Below are 17,650 nucleotides of genomic sequence, written 5' to 3'. Positions count from 1 at the left end.
TCAGCGTCACTTACACGGTTAAACAGACGCTGCCCTTTTGCAGCCATAAAAATAATCGTCAATCGTATCGATCTTCTTAAAGGCAAATAGAAGCGTGTACAGTCTGTTTCACACTTAGGGGAAAACTCGGAACGTATTGCATCGCGATGCGGCAAGCAATGGAGTCGTGCGGTGGCAGCAGCTCGAGCAGGCGCAGACGCTCGAGGGGCGGAGTCGTGATCTGCGTCGTCTGCTACGGCGGCGCGCGCTGGCCGCATTGTCGGGAAGCGTGCTACTGTCAGGGGCAGTGCACCGATTTCATCGGTACTGCGGGAGCTGAGCTTATATTCTTTACTAAACGTTGTGCGAAGCCAAACTCCGAGGCAATGAAGGCATTGGCGATAATGGAGTTCCACAAACTTCTTTTGACAGCATGCTTCGTTTGTTCTTTCGAAAGGCCGGGGTACTGAGCGCGTGCACGTATATTTCTTCACTGTGTGTGCTACCGTAATAAGCAGTGACAAGACGCACCAAGATGTGCGCGGAACGTGCTCAGTCTTTGTTCGACTCGAAAGCAAAACAAAGCACTCAACAATGATAACTATGGGGGTCGAACACGATGAAACAAACGGATACGATTAAAGAAATGTTTTAGGTTAAGACAATGAGCCGGAAGTGATTTTTCTCGACAATCATTCACTACACCAGGCAGACCCTGCCCGCCTGCGGTGAATCGGACACGTCATGCTCGGAACTTCAGTTAGTATCTCGTCATGTCCCCAGCGGCAGCGATGACAGCGCTCATCCTGGAAGGCAGTGAAGTGTAGAATGACTTGATCAGGGATGTCTTCATTCGCAACACGTCTCAGTCGCTGACAATGGTGGATCGAAGCCTATCCTCGGGGGCGACTGATAGAGGGGATGTTGCGCCAGTGATACTTTCAACGAGCCCCAGACATTTTAAATGATGTTGGCGCGCGGGGATTGAGGCGGCCACTCCAAGAGAGTGACTGCGCGCTCTTCCGGCAGTTCTTGCACAACAGGAGCAGTGTGGATCGGCGACCTATCGCGTTAGAATATACAGTCGCCTTCCAGAAACGGGCCGTCAAGAATGTATGGAATCAGTACGTCGTCTATGACTGCCCTGCACCTTTCAGCGATGAACTTACCTTCGAGGCGTATCAGTGGGCGTCGCACAACGCTTAGTAAAGAATACCGGCTCATTTCACGCAGTAACCATGAGATCGGCGCCCTGCAACTGACAGTAGAACGCTTCCCGACAATGCGGCCAGCGCGCGCCGCCGTAGCAGACGACGCCGTTCAAGATCCCGCCCCTCGAGCAGCTGCGCGAGCTGCTGCCGCCGCCTGACTCAAGCGCTCGCCGCATCGCGATGCAATGCGCTCCGAGTTTCCCTAAATGTGAAACAGACTGTAAATCGCCCTTCGAATGAAATGTCCACGCGCACACACGTAGGCACACACCGCGCGCGGCACGAAACGTGCCCAAACACGCGCAGTGCAGGAGGCAATCAAGGCGGTGCGAACGAGAGATGGGAGAGGGGTACCACCCGCTATTAGAATTTTGCTTCGCATGCGGCGCTCTCAACGCCGGCGCAGCAGCGCCGCTCTCGGTGCCGTTCTTGTCGATCGCAGCGCCGCCATAGCATCTTTCGTCGTCGCGCGCCTCACCGCAAAGCATGCGCCGCCCCAGCCGCTCGTGCAGTGTACCATCTGTACGAAAAACCATCATAGACTCTATGCAAAAAACAATGGGAGAACTGGGGACGCTTCCGCGATGACGCCACCAGTAGGACGCTGCGAACGACCGGCGTATCTAGCGCGCGAATTTTAAACATGTTGTGCAAAACTTCCTGCATTTATAAACTAAAACGCTCTCAAAACACAGCTGAAATTCTTATAATTTACAAACTGTTAAGATACATCATATAAACACCATAATAATACAAACTGTTAAGATACATCAATAACGCCGTCTATGCTTGCACGTTTCCGACCACAGATCCTGCAGTGTTATTGACCGTCTGCTTAGCCAACGGCTCAGCGCTTCGGTTGCAGAAGACAAACACTCGTCTGCTCGTTCCGTACGCATATGTTTTTTAGTGTTTCGAAAGACACGAGAATGAAAAGCCCGGAAAGAGCACCTGCACTGTGCTGGTCGGTTGCACGGGATTCCTTTCATCTTGTATCAGCCAGAAAAGCGGTCACCAGTTTCACTGAAGAAAAAAAAAAAACTGCTCTGTGACGAATGCCGCCGCTAACGTTTCGATATATCACTCCGTAAAAGGGCGCCGAAGGGCTAGAATACAGCCAATGTTGTCAATCTGCCCGATCTGAAGCAGCTCGGGGTTATTTTGTGATCGTTATGCAGGAGCCTCAATGCACGCGCACACACAGAGAGAGAGAGAGAGACATAGAGACACGCACACACACACACACAAAGTACATTTGTAAACCCAGCGCTTGCCATGCACATAAAAGATGTGCGAACGCGGCAGGAAAAACCACGGCAAGCAATCCACGAGCCCGCAACGTACATGCATGACCTCCGCGACAACCATAACTGCTAATCCCGGAGGCCATGTGTTGCACCATTTATTTTCCTCTTGCGAGCAATGACTCCAGGCTGCAGCGACAGATGGCGCTGCAGTAGAATGGCCAGGAGCAAACAAAGTAAAGGAGTAAAGCAAACATGTCCGTAATAGGCATTAGTAAGAGGCGATTGGAGGATTGGTGGAAGAAAAGTAGGGAAACGACAAAAGACGGAGACATACAAAAGCACAGTTCGCAATAGGGAATCAGAACATTTGGGCGTGGTAGTTCATAGTGTTTTTTTTTCTTTTTTCATTGTTTAACCTAGGTAGGACATTAGACAGTATAATAGCAAGAGCTTGGTGGCGCAACCCACCGCCCCGTTCCAAAGGGGACGCTCATAACATCCATCCACCTATCCATCCATCCATCCAGGAAATACCTCGGGATGACCTCGGGAAACTCTATGACCTCGGGTAAGAGCATAGAGTTTCTCACTACATTACCTAGAGAAAAATCTGGCGCTGCTGCGCCGTGGTATGCATGGGAATGTTGGTATGTTGTGACTTCGGATTGGCATCGTTCTCGTAGATACAGGACGCCTTGAAGACGCGCTTGGCATGAATCAATGAATGAATGAACTTTATTCCCCTTTTAAGAAAGGGGAGGAGCCGGGGGGGAGAGAGGGAGGTCTAAGTACTCCAGTCCCAGCAGGCGTCCATCACCACATTATGTGGCTAGAAGTCCGTCTACCAGTCGTGGTAGGCCTCCGCTACCTCCTCAGCCCACCTCAGGACTCGGTCCTGTAGGGTGGGATCGGGGCTGCGCAGGGCAGTCTCCCACAGCTCCTCGCTACTAATTAATGGTTTGAGCTTGCGGGGGGGGAGTTTTGATGGGGCATTGCCACATGATATGGGAGAGATCTGCTATGGGGACAGGGCAAAAGCGACACTTGGGTGTCGGGTATGTGGCGGGAAAGAATAAGTGCAAAGTGCGCGGGGTAAGAAAAGTGCGAGTTTGTAGTTGTCGCCACAGTATTTCTCTCTGGCGCGTTCTATACACAGAGAGAGGTGGATACAATAGGCGTTGGTTTCTGTAATGTGTGCAAATTTCATGGAATGTGACGAGTGTATCTTTATTGGTGTGTTGTTGGGAGTCATTGGGTTTTAGAGTTAGGCCCATATTTGCGGCCACTCGGTCCGTGAATCCTCGAGCAGCGGCATGAGCCATTTCGTTGCCATGGAGTCCTTGATGTGCTGGAGCCCATACGAGAGCGATGTCTTTTTCTGGTGGGTGAGCTACAAGTAGAGAGTGCGCGAGGTTGTTAATGTAGCCGTTACTGAAGTTCCGGATAGCAGTCTTAGAGTCACTAATAATGACGTCGCAATTGGGTAGCCCCGATGCAAGTGCAATGGCGGCCTCTTCCGCGTCACCCGCCGAGGTGGTCTTGACTGATGCTGAACAAACAGTGTTGCCCTGGTTGTTTACGACCACTATAGCATAACGATGTTGAGGAGTGTAGGCTGCAGCGTCCACATAGTACACTCCTTCAGCCTGTCCATAGCTGCGTTGTAGCGCCTTGGCTCGATGTTTGCGGCGTTTGACGTGAAATTCGGGGTGCATGTTTCTGGGTAGGGGCTGGATGTGGTATTGGCCGTGTATGTTCGGAGGAAGTTGATGTCGCCTACTCTCGTTGAATGGTGGAGCATGATGAAGTTGTCTCAGGATCTCACGCCCAGCTTCAGCGGTGGTGAGTCTATGGTATTGTGATGATAGATGGGCTTCGGTTAATTCTTGAAGGGTATTTAGTGTGGCGGTGGCCATCACCCTTTGTGTGGATGCTCTAATTGGAACACCAAGAGCGACTTTGTGTATCTTGCGAATCAAGCAATTCACAGTATCCTCTTCCTGCCTAGAGAGTGAGAGATACGGTAGTGCGAAGGTGATTTTGCTTAAGACAAAAGCCTTGATTAGTTGAATTAGCTCCTTCTCTCGAAGCCCTCCGTGTTTGTTGGAGATCCTCCCTATCAGGCGGAGCGTATTATCTACTGTTGTTTGTACTGTTTGCAAGGTATGCTGATTTGCTCGGTTGCATTGGAGGTGTAATCCTAGGACCCTTATCCTGTCTACTTGGGGTATAGGGTGCCCTTCAATCGTGAGTTGGATATTCGGGGGTGAAGTCCTGAAGCGTCTTGTGGGGCGTAGAAGGAGAAGCTGTGATTTGGTGGGGGAGCACCTGAGATTCAACTCGTGACCCACTTGTTCGACTTGATCAATTGCGGCTTGGAGGGTGTCTTGGACGTGCCCGTCAGAACCTCCGGTCATCCACAGCGTAATATCGTCCGCGTACAGTGTGAATCGGAGGTCAGGAATCTTCTTGAGAGTGAAAGCTAAAGGTCGCATAGCCAAATTGAAGAGGAGGGGGGAAAGTACTGCCCCTTGGGGCGTGCCAGTACTTCCTAAACTTATTTGGCCAGATTGTTCGCTGCCTAATTGTAGCGTCGCAGTGCGGTTCGTGAAGAAGCTGCGTATATAGCGGTAGATTCGCTCCCCGCAGTTTATACTGCTAAGTTCACGTAGTATGGCCAAGTGGGACACGTTGTTGAAGGCGCCCTTGAGGTCGAGGCCGAGCAACGCTTGTGTGTCACGTGCGTCGCTCGGTTCGATAATGCCTTCTTTGAGCCTTAACATGACATCCTGACAAGAAAGAGATCTGCGAAAGCCAGTCATTTCCGAAGGGAACAAGTGATTATGTTCGATGTGTTTGGAGAGGCGTAGGTGGATTACGTGCTCCAAGATCTTCCCTATGCATGAAGTCAGAGAAATTGGACGGAAGTTATCAATGTGAATTGGCTTATTCGGCTTTGGAATGAAGATCACTTTGGCTGCTTTCCATTGTTGGGGTATCTCTCCCTCTTCGAGACAGTGGTTGTAATACTCGGTGAGTTTGCTTATGGATTGCTCATCGAGGTTGCGAAGCGTTTTATTAGTCACAGAGTCTGGGCCTGGTGCCGTGGTGGTTCGCATTTGGTTGAGGGCATGTCGAACCTCCGCTTCTGTGATGGGGCTGCAAAGCTCCTGATTGGGTTCACCAGCATAGTCGGGCATGGGTATTTGCGTAGGAGGGGGCATATGTTTGGAAGCCAGGTTGCTGAACATGGTCGGCAGGTCGGCTGCATGTTCATGCAGCAGTTTATTCATCTGGTGGTTATAGTGCGTCCTAGACGTGGTGGGGTCGAGCAGGTGCCGGAGCAATTGCCAGGTCTTTTTAGTGCTGAGAGTACCATGCGCGCCTTCGCAAACCTGAGTCCATTGCTGTGCCGCCAATTTGATAGCATATTGTTGGATCTGAGAGTCTAATTTGGCGATTCGGATTCGGAGTTTACGATTGTAACGTGCTGTTAGCCATTTCCTAAGTAAAGCTTGCTTCGCTTCCCACATGTGTAATAGCTTGGAGTCAATTGTGGCCAAAGGTGTGTCTAGCGGGAGGGTGGTGGTATGGGCCTCTACGTCTGCTTGCAAGGCGTTCGCCCATTGCTCGATGTCGGTAATGGTTTCTTCGTTAGTGTTGCAGCGAGATTTTCTAAATTCCGTCCAATTCGTAAGCCTTTGTGGTTTCGTGGCTAACGGTCTGTGCTTAAAATCTACACGGAGTTCGAGGATGTAATGGTCGCTTCCCAAGTTGTTTTGGAGGTTTTGCCACGTCGCCTGAGTGATGCGGTGAGTTAGGGTGAGGTCAGGGGATGTATCCCTACTGACGCTATTTCCTAGCCGGGTAGGAAGAGTGAAGTCATTGTAGATGGTGAACCCTTGATTTTGTATGTGCTGCCATAGAGCTCTTCCCTTAGGAGTGGATGCGGAGTGGCCCCACATTTGATGGGGGGCGTTGAAGTCGCCCGTTACGACTAGCGACTGTTTATTGGCGTTAGCTTTGGCCTGGGCAAGCATGTTCTCAAAGCGGTGGTGTCGAGCATTGGGAGGGCTATAAACATTCAACACGCATAGGGTGGGTTGTGTGCGGCTTTGAGGTAGAATTTTGATGAAATCGTGGGGGATTTCAGTACTGCTGAATGTGTCCCGTTTAACAGAAAGATGTCGCCTTGCAAGTATGGCAGTGTTGGGCTTGTCTATGTGAGGGTCTTGAAACGTATTGTATCCAGGTAGTGTGACTTTCCCGTGTGTTTCCTGCAAGGCTATAATGTCAGGGAGCTCGTTAAGACTCTGTAGAAATAGTGTTAGAGATGCGCGCTTGTTGCGGAACCCCCTGCAGTTCCACTGCCAGATGACTAGGCTACGGGCTGGCTTCATCATTATTGTCATTTTGAAGGACGGGAATTTGTGACGTCGCGGAGCGTCTTCCCCAGCTGTCGATTAGATCTTGAAACCGGCAAAACTGTGCAGATGCCTCACAAATAAATGCATCATGCTTGCTTTGTAGTCGATTTTCAAGGGCAACAAGTTTGTTTTCCAGAATGTCCATGTGGTCAGTGAGGACAAATATGGCGTTTTCAACGGTGTTCTCGGTGTCTGTTATTTCGGCATTCTTCCTTTTTGCGGGTGGGCAGCATTGGAGTTGCGGCTTCCGTCGTAGCAGTGGATGCAAGTGTGTCCATGTGTTCTGTCGGAGGACGTGTGAGTGTTGGCGCAAGCGTTTGTGGGAGTGGTTTGGAAGTAGCAGCAGGAGTGTCAGTGATATCGATGGGGGGTGGAGCATTGCTTTGAGCTGCTTGATTTCGTTTTTAAGCATTTCGTTCTGATTTAGCATGTATTTGATGAGAGAGCTATCAGCATATTGTGAGAAGCTGCTATTGTGGGAGACTACTCCTGCCCAGCTCACCTTTTTATGGTTGATGGGCGGTGTCTCCTCGTTGCGTGGGGTCAGCGGAGGCCAAGCTTGCTTCGATGATGGGAGCTGCCCCGATGCTGCAGTGTTCTTGCGGCCAGAGCTGCTCTGCGGCGTCTCTTGTCCAGTGCGTTGATTGGGGGCCTGTACAGCGTTCCTGGCCGGAAGCGTCAGTTTAGACTCTGGAGGTGCCGGGAGCGGTGTCCGTGGTTTGTAACGAAGTTTGCACTCTGAGGAACCAGTCTCATGTGTTCCGTTGCAGATGATGCAAGTGGGAGTACAGCTGTGGTCCTGAGGAGGATCTGGCGTGCCACATTTTGGGCAGAGACATATGGTCACATTGGGGCAGACGTCTTGGCGATGGCCAAGCTGCCGGCACTTAGTACACGCCTCCACTTTTTGTCGATATGGTCGGCAGCGGAGGTCTGTGCGGAGGTAGTCATAGAAGGGGACCTTTGAGCCTTCGAAAGTGACCAGGATGGAGTCTGTAGAGCCCATTCTTCGAGCAGCTAGGATGTTGATTGCTGGATTGGACTCTCGAAGGTTAGCCAACACGTTCCCTTCTACCAGGGAGGCCGGCAGCTTGATGATACCCCTACACGAATTTTTAGGGTCGGCCACGTGCGTGGAGAATTCGTAGCTCTTGCCCATGATGGTGAGGGTGGCGATCTTCAAATAGCGTTCAGCCCTGTCCATGCAGGGAGTGCTTATGATGATTGTGTTGTTAATCTCGTTGGCCCGGAGTCGATCTAGCGCGCTGCAGCCCTGGAGAGACCAGTGGACTTGATGACGATGTCGCGGAGAGAGACTGGATGTATGTTGGCGCAGTTGACTCCACCGTGTACACGAATAATTATTTTGTATTCTGCGGCTGGAAGTGGAGGAGGACGAGGCAGAATGTGGCTTACTTGCGGTGGAGTTTTGAGGGCGCTGGGCGAGGTTGGCGAAGGCTTCTTGGTGTCGGAGTAAATAAATTTCTCGCGCCAATCGAGGATCTCTTCCGGAGTCATGTCGACGCTGTCGACGACGCCGTCCTGACTCATGGCTGCTGCAGCTGCTACCGCCGACGCACGCTGCCGGCGTTGCGCGGCAGGGGCGCAGGGGTTTGGATGTTTCGAATAAACGGCGATGAGCTGAAGATGACAGGTCCGATTTCCGCTGAAGAGGTGTCGTTCGACAGCGGGTCCCTTACAGCACCAGTGATCCAAAAATCACAAGAGTCGAGGCAAGAATTTGGACACAGCACACGAAAAAAGACGGAGCCGATGCATCATCCAACCACAGCGTTCGGAAGCTGCGTCGTGTCATCCGCGCTTGGCAAATACCATAGAGTTTCATATTAGTATTATTAGAAACTCTATGGCAAATACCGTTCCGTCTGTCACAATGATTCACTTTCTACTAAAACAGCACGTGAAAAGCTGTTTTAGCTTTATTATTACGCGAAAACATGTTTTGTTTAACTATGAGAACTTGGTATTGTGTGTACGACTACATTTTACGTAAAAAGTATCAGCGGGCCGCTAAAGTTGGAGGACATACGACAAGGTTCGCGCTCGCTTTGAAACAGTTGGTCAGCTGTTCTTGCTTTTCTTCGCTTGGTCATGCACTGTGGGTGAGTAAAGATGTAATATGTGTGAATGGAAACATTTCATAAAGTTTTTACTTTCAGAACGCGTTATTTGCGTAGCCATATCCACGTTTTAGACGAAGTTTCTTACAACACCAGCCAACACGAGCATCGCAGACACATATACCGTCATTCCCGGCACGGTGCCCCCTTAAGAGGAAGCTTTAGCTCGAGTGCTCCTATCTAAATACATGTAAAAGGAGAATTCGCTTTTCTCGGCAACCACTGCACCAAATTTGACGAGGTTTGTTGCATTTAAAAGAAAAACTTAAAATCTAGTGACTGTTGGTTTCGAATTTTTGAGTTAGATTGTCAATTTTTTGTTAAAAATTGGCAAAAATCGAAAATTTTCAAAAAACGAATCTATCAAGTTTACAACTCTGTAACTTAACTACTAAATATGATAATACAATTCTATGAATTGCACCTAATAGTACATCTAAAGCGGACAAAATTGATATGTTACACATGAATATAAAAAAATTTAATAATAGAGAAATACAACTTTTGCAAAACCGTTGTAGCCAACGTAACAAATTCACGTAAGATGTAAAATGACATATTGAATTTGTCCGCTTTGAATGATCTAATGGATGCCGTTTACATAACCGCGATATCGGTTCTTGATGCAGAGCTATGAATTTATAAACTTCGTTCTTCTATTTTTTTCGAACAGTCAAATATTTGAAAATCGTTTTAAGAAAATTGAAGCCCTAAATCGAAATTCCGCTTCCAACAGTCACTAGAATTTAACTTTCTCTTTCAAATGCAACAAATTTCATCAAAATCGGTCCAGGGGTTATCTCATAAAAACGTTTTTGCGTTTTACATGTATTTGAATAGGCCGCGTCGGAGTTGGGCCCGAGCTAAAGCTTCCTCTTAAGAAACTCCCATAGACGGTGGCGCCAGATTACCCTTATGGGTAAGAGAATATAAATACCTTGTTATATGGATAAACGAAGACAATAGATATATGGAAACACAGGGAAAAGCTATAACAGTAAAGGGGAAGAGAAATGCCGCCATAATGAAGTACAGTGCGCTATAGGGATACAATAGGTACGAGGTGCTCCGAGGTATGTGGAAAGGTGTAATGGTTCCAGGACTTAGTTTTGGAAATGCGGTTGTTTGCTTGAAATCAGGGGTACAATCAGGACTCGATGGGAACCGAAGGTCAGTGGGTCGCCTCGCATTGGGCGCTCACGGTAAGGCTACAAATGAAGCTGTGCAGGGTGATGTGGACTGGACTAATTTTGAAGTGAGGGAAGCTCACAGTAATATTTATTATGAAGAACGACTGAGGAATATGCAAGAAAGTAAATGGGCTCGGAGAACGTTGAGGTATCTGTACAGAAAAATCATTGATTCACAGTGGAGGAAAAGAACTAGGAAACTTACCAGCAAGTATGCGGCCTGTAGGGCGGGCAACACAGAAACAAAGAACGTCAAGCGGAAAGTCGGAGAGGCTGAAATAATCTCATGGGTGGCGGCAATGGGGAAAAAAAAAAAAAACCTGCCATGAGTAACTACTTAAGAGGAAAAATACGAAATCAGGAAAGAAACAATTTATGATAACTCAAAGAGAAGCTAATTACTTTTCGAAGCGAGATCAGGATGCCTTAGAACACGCACGTATAAAGCGAGATATAAGAAGGAAGAAGAAGCATGTGCTTGCTGCGGTAAAGCTAGGGAAACGATGGAGCTTGTTTTATTAGAATGTGAAGACATCTGCCCAGCGGTTGATTTAGGCACCACTGGCCTCTTGAAGCCCTTGGGTTCTGCGAGAGCATGGGAAAAATAAACATGTCCGCAAAAGAAATTAGGAAGAGTCGATTGGAAGATTGGTAGAATAAAAGTAAGGAAACGACAAAAGAAAAACGAATACGCGCAAAATTAAAGTTCGCAATAGGGGGTCAGAAAATGTGGTTGTGGGAGTTCGTAGTGTTCTTTTTTTCTTTTTTTCTTCTTTAACTTGGGTACGACATTAGGCAGTACACGGGACAACCACGCAGGTTGTCCCGTGTCGCCTTCCTTCGTCCGATGTTTTATTTGACGCCTTCGATGTAATCATGCATAACCAACTCGTCCACCAGCACGTGTTCAATAAGCGATGGAACGAAAATTATTAGGCGTGACGTTAAGAGATAGGAAGAGAGCGGTGTGGATCAGAGAGCAAACGGCGATAGCCGCCATTCTAGTTGACGTTAAGAGAGAAAAAAAAATGGATTTAGGCAGGTCATGTAAGGCGTAGGCCAGATAGCTCACTCACACCAGGCCGACCCGACACCGATTTCTTTGTGCCGAGTGTTGGCGTAGTGCAAGTCGGCCTTTGAGAGTTGCATCTGCCGACGGTCAGGGTTGTTTGGCGTCGATACAATGTGACAGAGGCACCGACACGAAGGACAAATGGTGTCGCCGACAGTCGGCAGACCGAAATCGGTGTCGTTTTGGGCTAGTGTGAGTGAGCCTTTGGTGTTACAGAATGGGTGCCAAGGGAAGGGAAGCGCAGTCGAGGAGGGCAGAAAATAAGGTGGGGTGATGAAGTGAGAAAATTCAGGCGCAAGTTGCAATCAGCTAGCGCAAGATCGGGGTTCGTCCTGCAGGTGACATAAAGACAGAATGACGATGATAGCGCAAAAGTGTACGCAGCACGATAGAGAAGACACTGTGTCCCTCTGTCGTACTGCCCTTAGGTTATGCAGGGTCAACTAGCCCACCAGCCTGCTTTGTATTCATCGCCTATCATTCAGGATGAAATGATAACTCATTTTATTTACGATGAAAACATGGCGGAAGCGAATCTGAGCAGCACTCTCAAAATTACAATATGTCAAGTACGATATGTCGCCTTGTTTAAACTGAGCGATGTCACAAAAAAGGGCCGCACATCCTTCTTTATGGCATAGAGTCATCTAAAAGCGTTTATTTGCTGTTTCGAGGCAAAATTGAATTACATTCACTTGTATCGTAATTTGGATACCGACACTTGTCACTAATGTTTCGATTCTTTTTCCTTCCGCATTTTAATCGACCTAATCTTGAGCGCAATTTTCTTCAGCGATGCCCTTCACGCTGCCGACGCATTCCGAGTGCGCGCTCTTCCTCGGGGAATAAAATTTTCCATACCTCTGTGCCCGAGGCGACAGTCGCGGTCTCGTTGTTCATGGACATGACGCGGGACACTCATCGCGAGACGGTGTACCATCTTGTATGTTCGTAACGAGTGAATACCGGGACGAGCTCTGACTGAGTGGCCGGCATGCGCCGCCGCCAGCGAGACCGGATCTGAGAGCGGGGAGACCCCCCTCCCTCGGAGGGCCTCCGTTTTCAAAACTTCTCTGGCGTCCCATTGGCCAAGGCGGCAACGGCCGCGCAGTGCTGTCAGCGCTGCGCGTGCGGACGGCCGCCGAGTTCGTCGCCACCGAGCCAGCGGCTTGACCCGGCGTCCGGCACCGCGTGTCTGTGCGTCCGAGCGTGTGTGTGTGTGCGTGCGTTCCCTATGAAGACGCTCTGTTTCGGATTTCTCGCCATGGACAAGAATAGCGTTTCTCCCCTCGAACAGGTCGGTCCGCTACTACCCCCACTCCTAGCGTGCCTACTAGTTTGCTTAGGTTGCGCTAGATGGCCCCAATATCGCATGCCGCTGTAATGAGGTTCTTTTGTTCCGCACGTATCACACATCACATGCGCCTTGGGTCGGAACGAGCGCGCTGCACGTCCGAGGTGTGCACCGCGTACTTGCACGCGCTACCCAGTCGAGGGGGCTGCTATGCCACTCCGGGATGCTTGCTGTCATTATACAGTCATGTTGGCACATTCCACGTGTGTGTCAGTGTCGACGAGTTTTGATCCTTATGAAACACGGGTAGACAGGTATTACCAAGCTGATACTCGGTTTTATTAAATGGCATTGCTTCTCAGAGACGTCAGGAGACCAACGTTAGAATGCTGAGCAGGAAGAAAGCACGCTTGCAGCTACACAAGCCAATGTCCAGGCGCGCTAGCTTATGACAGCTTCACGAGTTCGTGCCTGCAGAGTGCAGATTTGCATCCAAAATGCGAGATCTGACGTTAACGAGCTCTTGTGTTTTGCAGGAGTTGCGCTTATCTCTGCTTTTCTGGCAGATATCTAAATTATGCAGACGCCGGATATTTGTGATGCCGTACGGAAGCTACCATGATCAGCGCTTTCATCGAATATGCTTCCACGGATGACCGCATAACTTTGCTGGCGCAGATCGACACTTAGAAATAGAAAACCAATGTACTAAATTTTCAAATTTTGCGGCAGTTATATCGTTTGGTTTTTGGAAAGTTTGGATATTCAATATGAGGCCTCAAATTTCGCAAATGTGTACGTGACTACCGTATGTACACCGTGCGCGTGCTGTCGCGTCTGCGACCAGCGCGCGCGGCAGGGGCGGAAGGCCCGCAAGCTCATTCGACAACAAATTATCGATCGTTGACGTTGCAACAGTTTGAACGCTGGCTGAGCGGTATGATAGCGTTCCGATCGGTGGTCGAGCGTGTCGTTTGTTGACATCACGCCACCTGTCGGTGCCCAAGCAAAGCGGACGTCGAGAGGAATGCGGGGATTTAGTAGATTGTTTTGTAAAGTAGATTGTTCTTTAACTGCTAACTTGTGCTTCTGCAACTGCAACTTGGTTCCTGTCTTGCGCGGGCATGGTTATGCGGCTCATGAAAAGCTGTTTGGGCATTTATATACGTATGAGCGCTAGATGCATTCGGCATTCGCTGATTTACTCTCCTGTGCAAGATTTCCGTTCGGATACAAACTACACCTTTTGAAACACTAACTTCCGATGTTTGTCGCACACATTTTCGTGTTGCGCATTTTGCAAAGTAATCAGAAGCTACACCAAAATTGTGCTCTTCCGAATTCGCTGATGTGCGGCTGTAGTAATGCTAATTAATGACCAATTCGCAAATCGCACCGGTGCACCCCAATGCGCCGTTTCATCCAATCGTGCAACACCGAGGCGTTCGTCGGTGCGATTTGCCGAATTCACCGTAGGGATTTTGTCGCGCTCAATATATGATTGATAAAAGCAGAAAAAATTTAAGCATCCTCAGAAAAGTGTTTGTTGCAGTAGTAAACATAAAATACTGGATTTGATTGACAAAGTTATTGACACTTATTACCGTCTCAACTATTTTGTGCATTTGAGTTGACATACCCCTCCCTCCACAAGGATGCCAGCATTAGCTGACTGTGGCAGGATGTGTGTGACGCTTCCCCTCTCCTGTGTGAACAGCATGTAAAGGGAATATTTAAATTTGCATTGAAAAGACCATAATGGCACGATATTCTTGTCTAGCAGAAAAATGTTCCTGCAGATGAAGTAAGCTCTGGACAGGCTAAATGTGTGTGTCCAAATGTATACATGTGACATTCATGTGTACATACTGCCATTGACCAAGTCCATGTGCCATGACTGCCTGTTTGAAAACAAACACGACTTTTTGTCATGTTACTCATGGGTGCATGTACATCACTGCCAACATGTTTGCACTTCTACCCGTACGAAAGACTGATGGGCACAGTTGCATGAAAAGTGGGGTGTGAGTGCGAACAGAACCCTACAAATTTAAAGATTTTGGCATATAGATGTCATATTTTATGAGCTTCTTGTTGTGCTTATTAACACCTGTTAGGACATGTGGGAGTCTGCAGTCAATGCATCCTACTAACCTGTGGTGCTCGAAGGATAAACAGATGACATGCCTACTTGATCACAGCGCACAATAAATTGTCAGGGACCGACAGAATAGCCACCACAAAGGGCTCACTGCAAACTAGTTTATTGTTAAGCAAAGCACTTGTAAGTATTGTGTGCTGTGATCAGACAGACATGCGTAACCAACTAGCCCAGCTGTTCATCCTGAGGAAATGGCAGCCGCATACATTAAATGCAGAGGAGTCGTGTGCACTAATTGAGTGGGGAAACAAAGAATTCATGAAGACCGATGTGCGTGTAGCTATTTCCTTTATCATATAACTAGGCAATTTGATGCGTAGGCTGGTAGTTTTCAGTAGTACCTGCTTGTCGGCTGCATGGTTAAGGTAAGATGTCAAGTATGGAATTAATCATCATACCTTGCTGGTGAAGCAGCGCACTGACACTCGCTGCACTCGCGCTTTCCTGTGTGTCTTCACTGTGTCCGTGTCAGTGCGCTGCTTCACCAGCCCAACTTTCCACTTTAATAGAATTAACGTAGGCAAGATTTTGTTGCAATGAAAGGTTGGGCCAGCCAAGTGAGCCTTTTGTTTCAATAATACTAATACCAGGAAACCTGTAATTATGAGCCTCAAAGGGAGCAGCACGATTCTAAATTGGTTCTAGGCGGTCAACAAGATTTTCAGTGTGTGGATCTCACTCAGTGAACTCAAGAATAGGCTGAATGTTGGATAATTTAAATGTTCTTTTATTCCACCAGGTGCACATATAAAATTTCTGCAGATGAGGTCGTGTGCAACTTTGAAAATTATTGCTTTTATGTGCCAATTCCAAGTTAGGCCTAATGAAAAGATTACTCCTAAATATTTTGCTTTAGTTATTTATGGGATGAGCTGATTATTCAAATAGTATTGGGCTGGAGGTGCTATGTATTTCCTAGAAAAACAGACGTATTTGCATTTAGCAATGTTTAAAGACAAAAACCGTGTGTTGCACCAAGTATATATTTTATCAAGGTCAGCTTGTAACACCAATATATTAGAATCATTATTTGTTCATTATTCACATAGAGATTTCTCTTTGATCTTTATCTGCATAAAGTTACATTTCTGACGTTATGCGAATGCCTTTGTAATTGATACATATAAAAAAATAACCGTGGCTCTAGCACTAACCTGAAGATACAGAAGCTGTTGCAGATTCGATTCCATTAATCACAACTTTTTGATAGCATCCAGAAAGGCAGTGCTGGAGACATCAAAGAAAGTTCGCAGGCACTTCAACGGAGTGCAGTTTATGTGACCAATGAACATGAGAAACCGTGTAGAACGTTTTTTGAAAATGTAATAATCTGTTTTATGGCCACAGTCAAATGAATTGAACACATCTGGTAAACTTCAATTAGCTGCATGGTAAAAGAATGCCACACCCTAAACATAGTTGTTAATTTACGAAGAAGTTATTGCTTGGAAGGTGACGAATAATGCTTGAAGTTTTGCAACAGGCAGTGGCGTAGCCAGAAATTTCGTTGGCGGGGGGGGGGGGGGCTTACGTTGCAGCTCGACCTCCTCCTTATGGAATTTGTCAAGTACATGAACAATAATTGCATTGCCATTGCCAAAGATGCTGCAAACGAATTCTTGGATGCTATGCACTGTCAAGATAAGTAAAATATGTATTTTTTCCATGTTTTTGTCTATTCAATAAGAAAATATTGCACAAACTTTAGAACTATATCAGTTTGAAACCAGCAAAGCAGTGCATGCCGCTGATATGAAAAATGAAAGGGCCATGAAATTAACAAGTTGAGGACCAATATTTCAATGAAACTTTGTCATTCAAGAACATTGTTTACATTTTTCTACATATGGAATGGCAAGGGAAAAATCTCAGTGACGCTGTCTGTCGTTCCAGTGTATTGCGCAAGAGCAGCTGTCCCCGTTCATTTATTGTGAGTAATTGCACTGAAATTATCTTCACAGCAGAGAGCGCATATAAAAAGCAGGAGTTCTACAAAATATACATCAGTAATGCGAAGATACAATGGAAATACAAATGCGAAGATACAGCTTGATGAAGGGCAAAAAAGTGTCACTAGAAACAAAGTTCACTGCATGTATACACGAAACCTCGCAACAAGATGTTTAAATATACATGTAATTATCTAATAAATCTATGTATCTAAGCAAGAGTCACTGTATACAATGCGTCAAACAAGGCAAATAAACATGTTGCTCAATCACAGATCATAGAATCCTAAGGCCTTCCCCCCTCCTTCAACTCCTCCCTATGATTCCTCCCCACTTTTCTCCCTCGTGCACACAAGACTGAGCCACCATCATGGGCTCACCCATCCCTCGCTTCCATCTTGTACTTTCGCTCGCAGGATACAGCATATGGTGTGCAGTGACGATGTTATTGCCCTTGGACTTTATACAGCATATGACGGCAGCGGCGACGGCAGGAATGTGCCTGGAGTTTCCATATAATTGCTGTCACAATAATATGATAAGTATCCGGCAAATGAAGAGTCTCGTGCCCCATCACATTCCGCAAAAGAAGAATTTACAAAATCGAACTTTCACCATGCGGCAATTCGCTGCTCTGCAACAATGTCTTTTTCTCTTTTGCGGGGCACAGGCACCAAAATGGAAAGAAAGAGGCAAAGGAAAGCATGTTGCCCACAATCGAATGCCTACTTTGGGCACCTGATGTGGCTACTGAAGGAATATCGAAGCAAACGTGAGAGGCTTAGTCAACATACAACCATACGCATACTGCTTGATATCCTACACCAACGAGACAAAAGACTTTCTGGTGAGGTTGCAATAACATCGAAGTGAAGGTGATGCCCTCAAAAGAATGCGTTGCAATCCTTCGAGTCCCCACAGTGATGGTGGCGAGCAGCCATTGTTTCTTTTTCTTGTCCCCTAGCCAGAAAGCGTCCAA

General features: G+C 47.5%; 1 protein-coding gene across 3 annotated transcripts in view; it reads left to right on the top strand.

Moving 5' to 3' along the window:
• pyd (zonula occludens-like protein polychaetoid) overlaps positions 1–17,650 on the top strand; it is a 468,585-nt gene that overhangs the window by 58,215 nt on the left and 392,720 nt on the right. Inside the window, exon 1 of one of the 3 annotated variants that reach the window (XM_075693886.1) lies at positions 12,344–12,564. The exons of 1 other annotated variant lie outside the window; for it this stretch is intronic. In XM_075693886.1, the coding sequence (XP_075550001.1) occupies positions 12,502–12,564 (63 nt within the window). In that variant the 5' untranslated portion in view covers positions 12,344–12,501. Of the gene's footprint in view, positions 1–12,343; positions 12,565–17,650 lie in introns of those variants that run through there. One more of the 3 variants, XM_075693884.1, reaches the window with a different exon arrangement.

The sequence above is a fragment of the Dermacentor variabilis genome, chromosome 5 (assembly GCF_050947875.1).
Source record: "Dermacentor variabilis isolate Ectoservices chromosome 5, ASM5094787v1, whole genome shotgun sequence".
NCBI classification, from domain to species: Eukaryota; Metazoa; Arthropoda; class Arachnida; order Ixodida; family Ixodidae; genus Dermacentor; species Dermacentor variabilis.
This window is presented reverse-complemented; position numbering and strand designations above follow the sequence as displayed.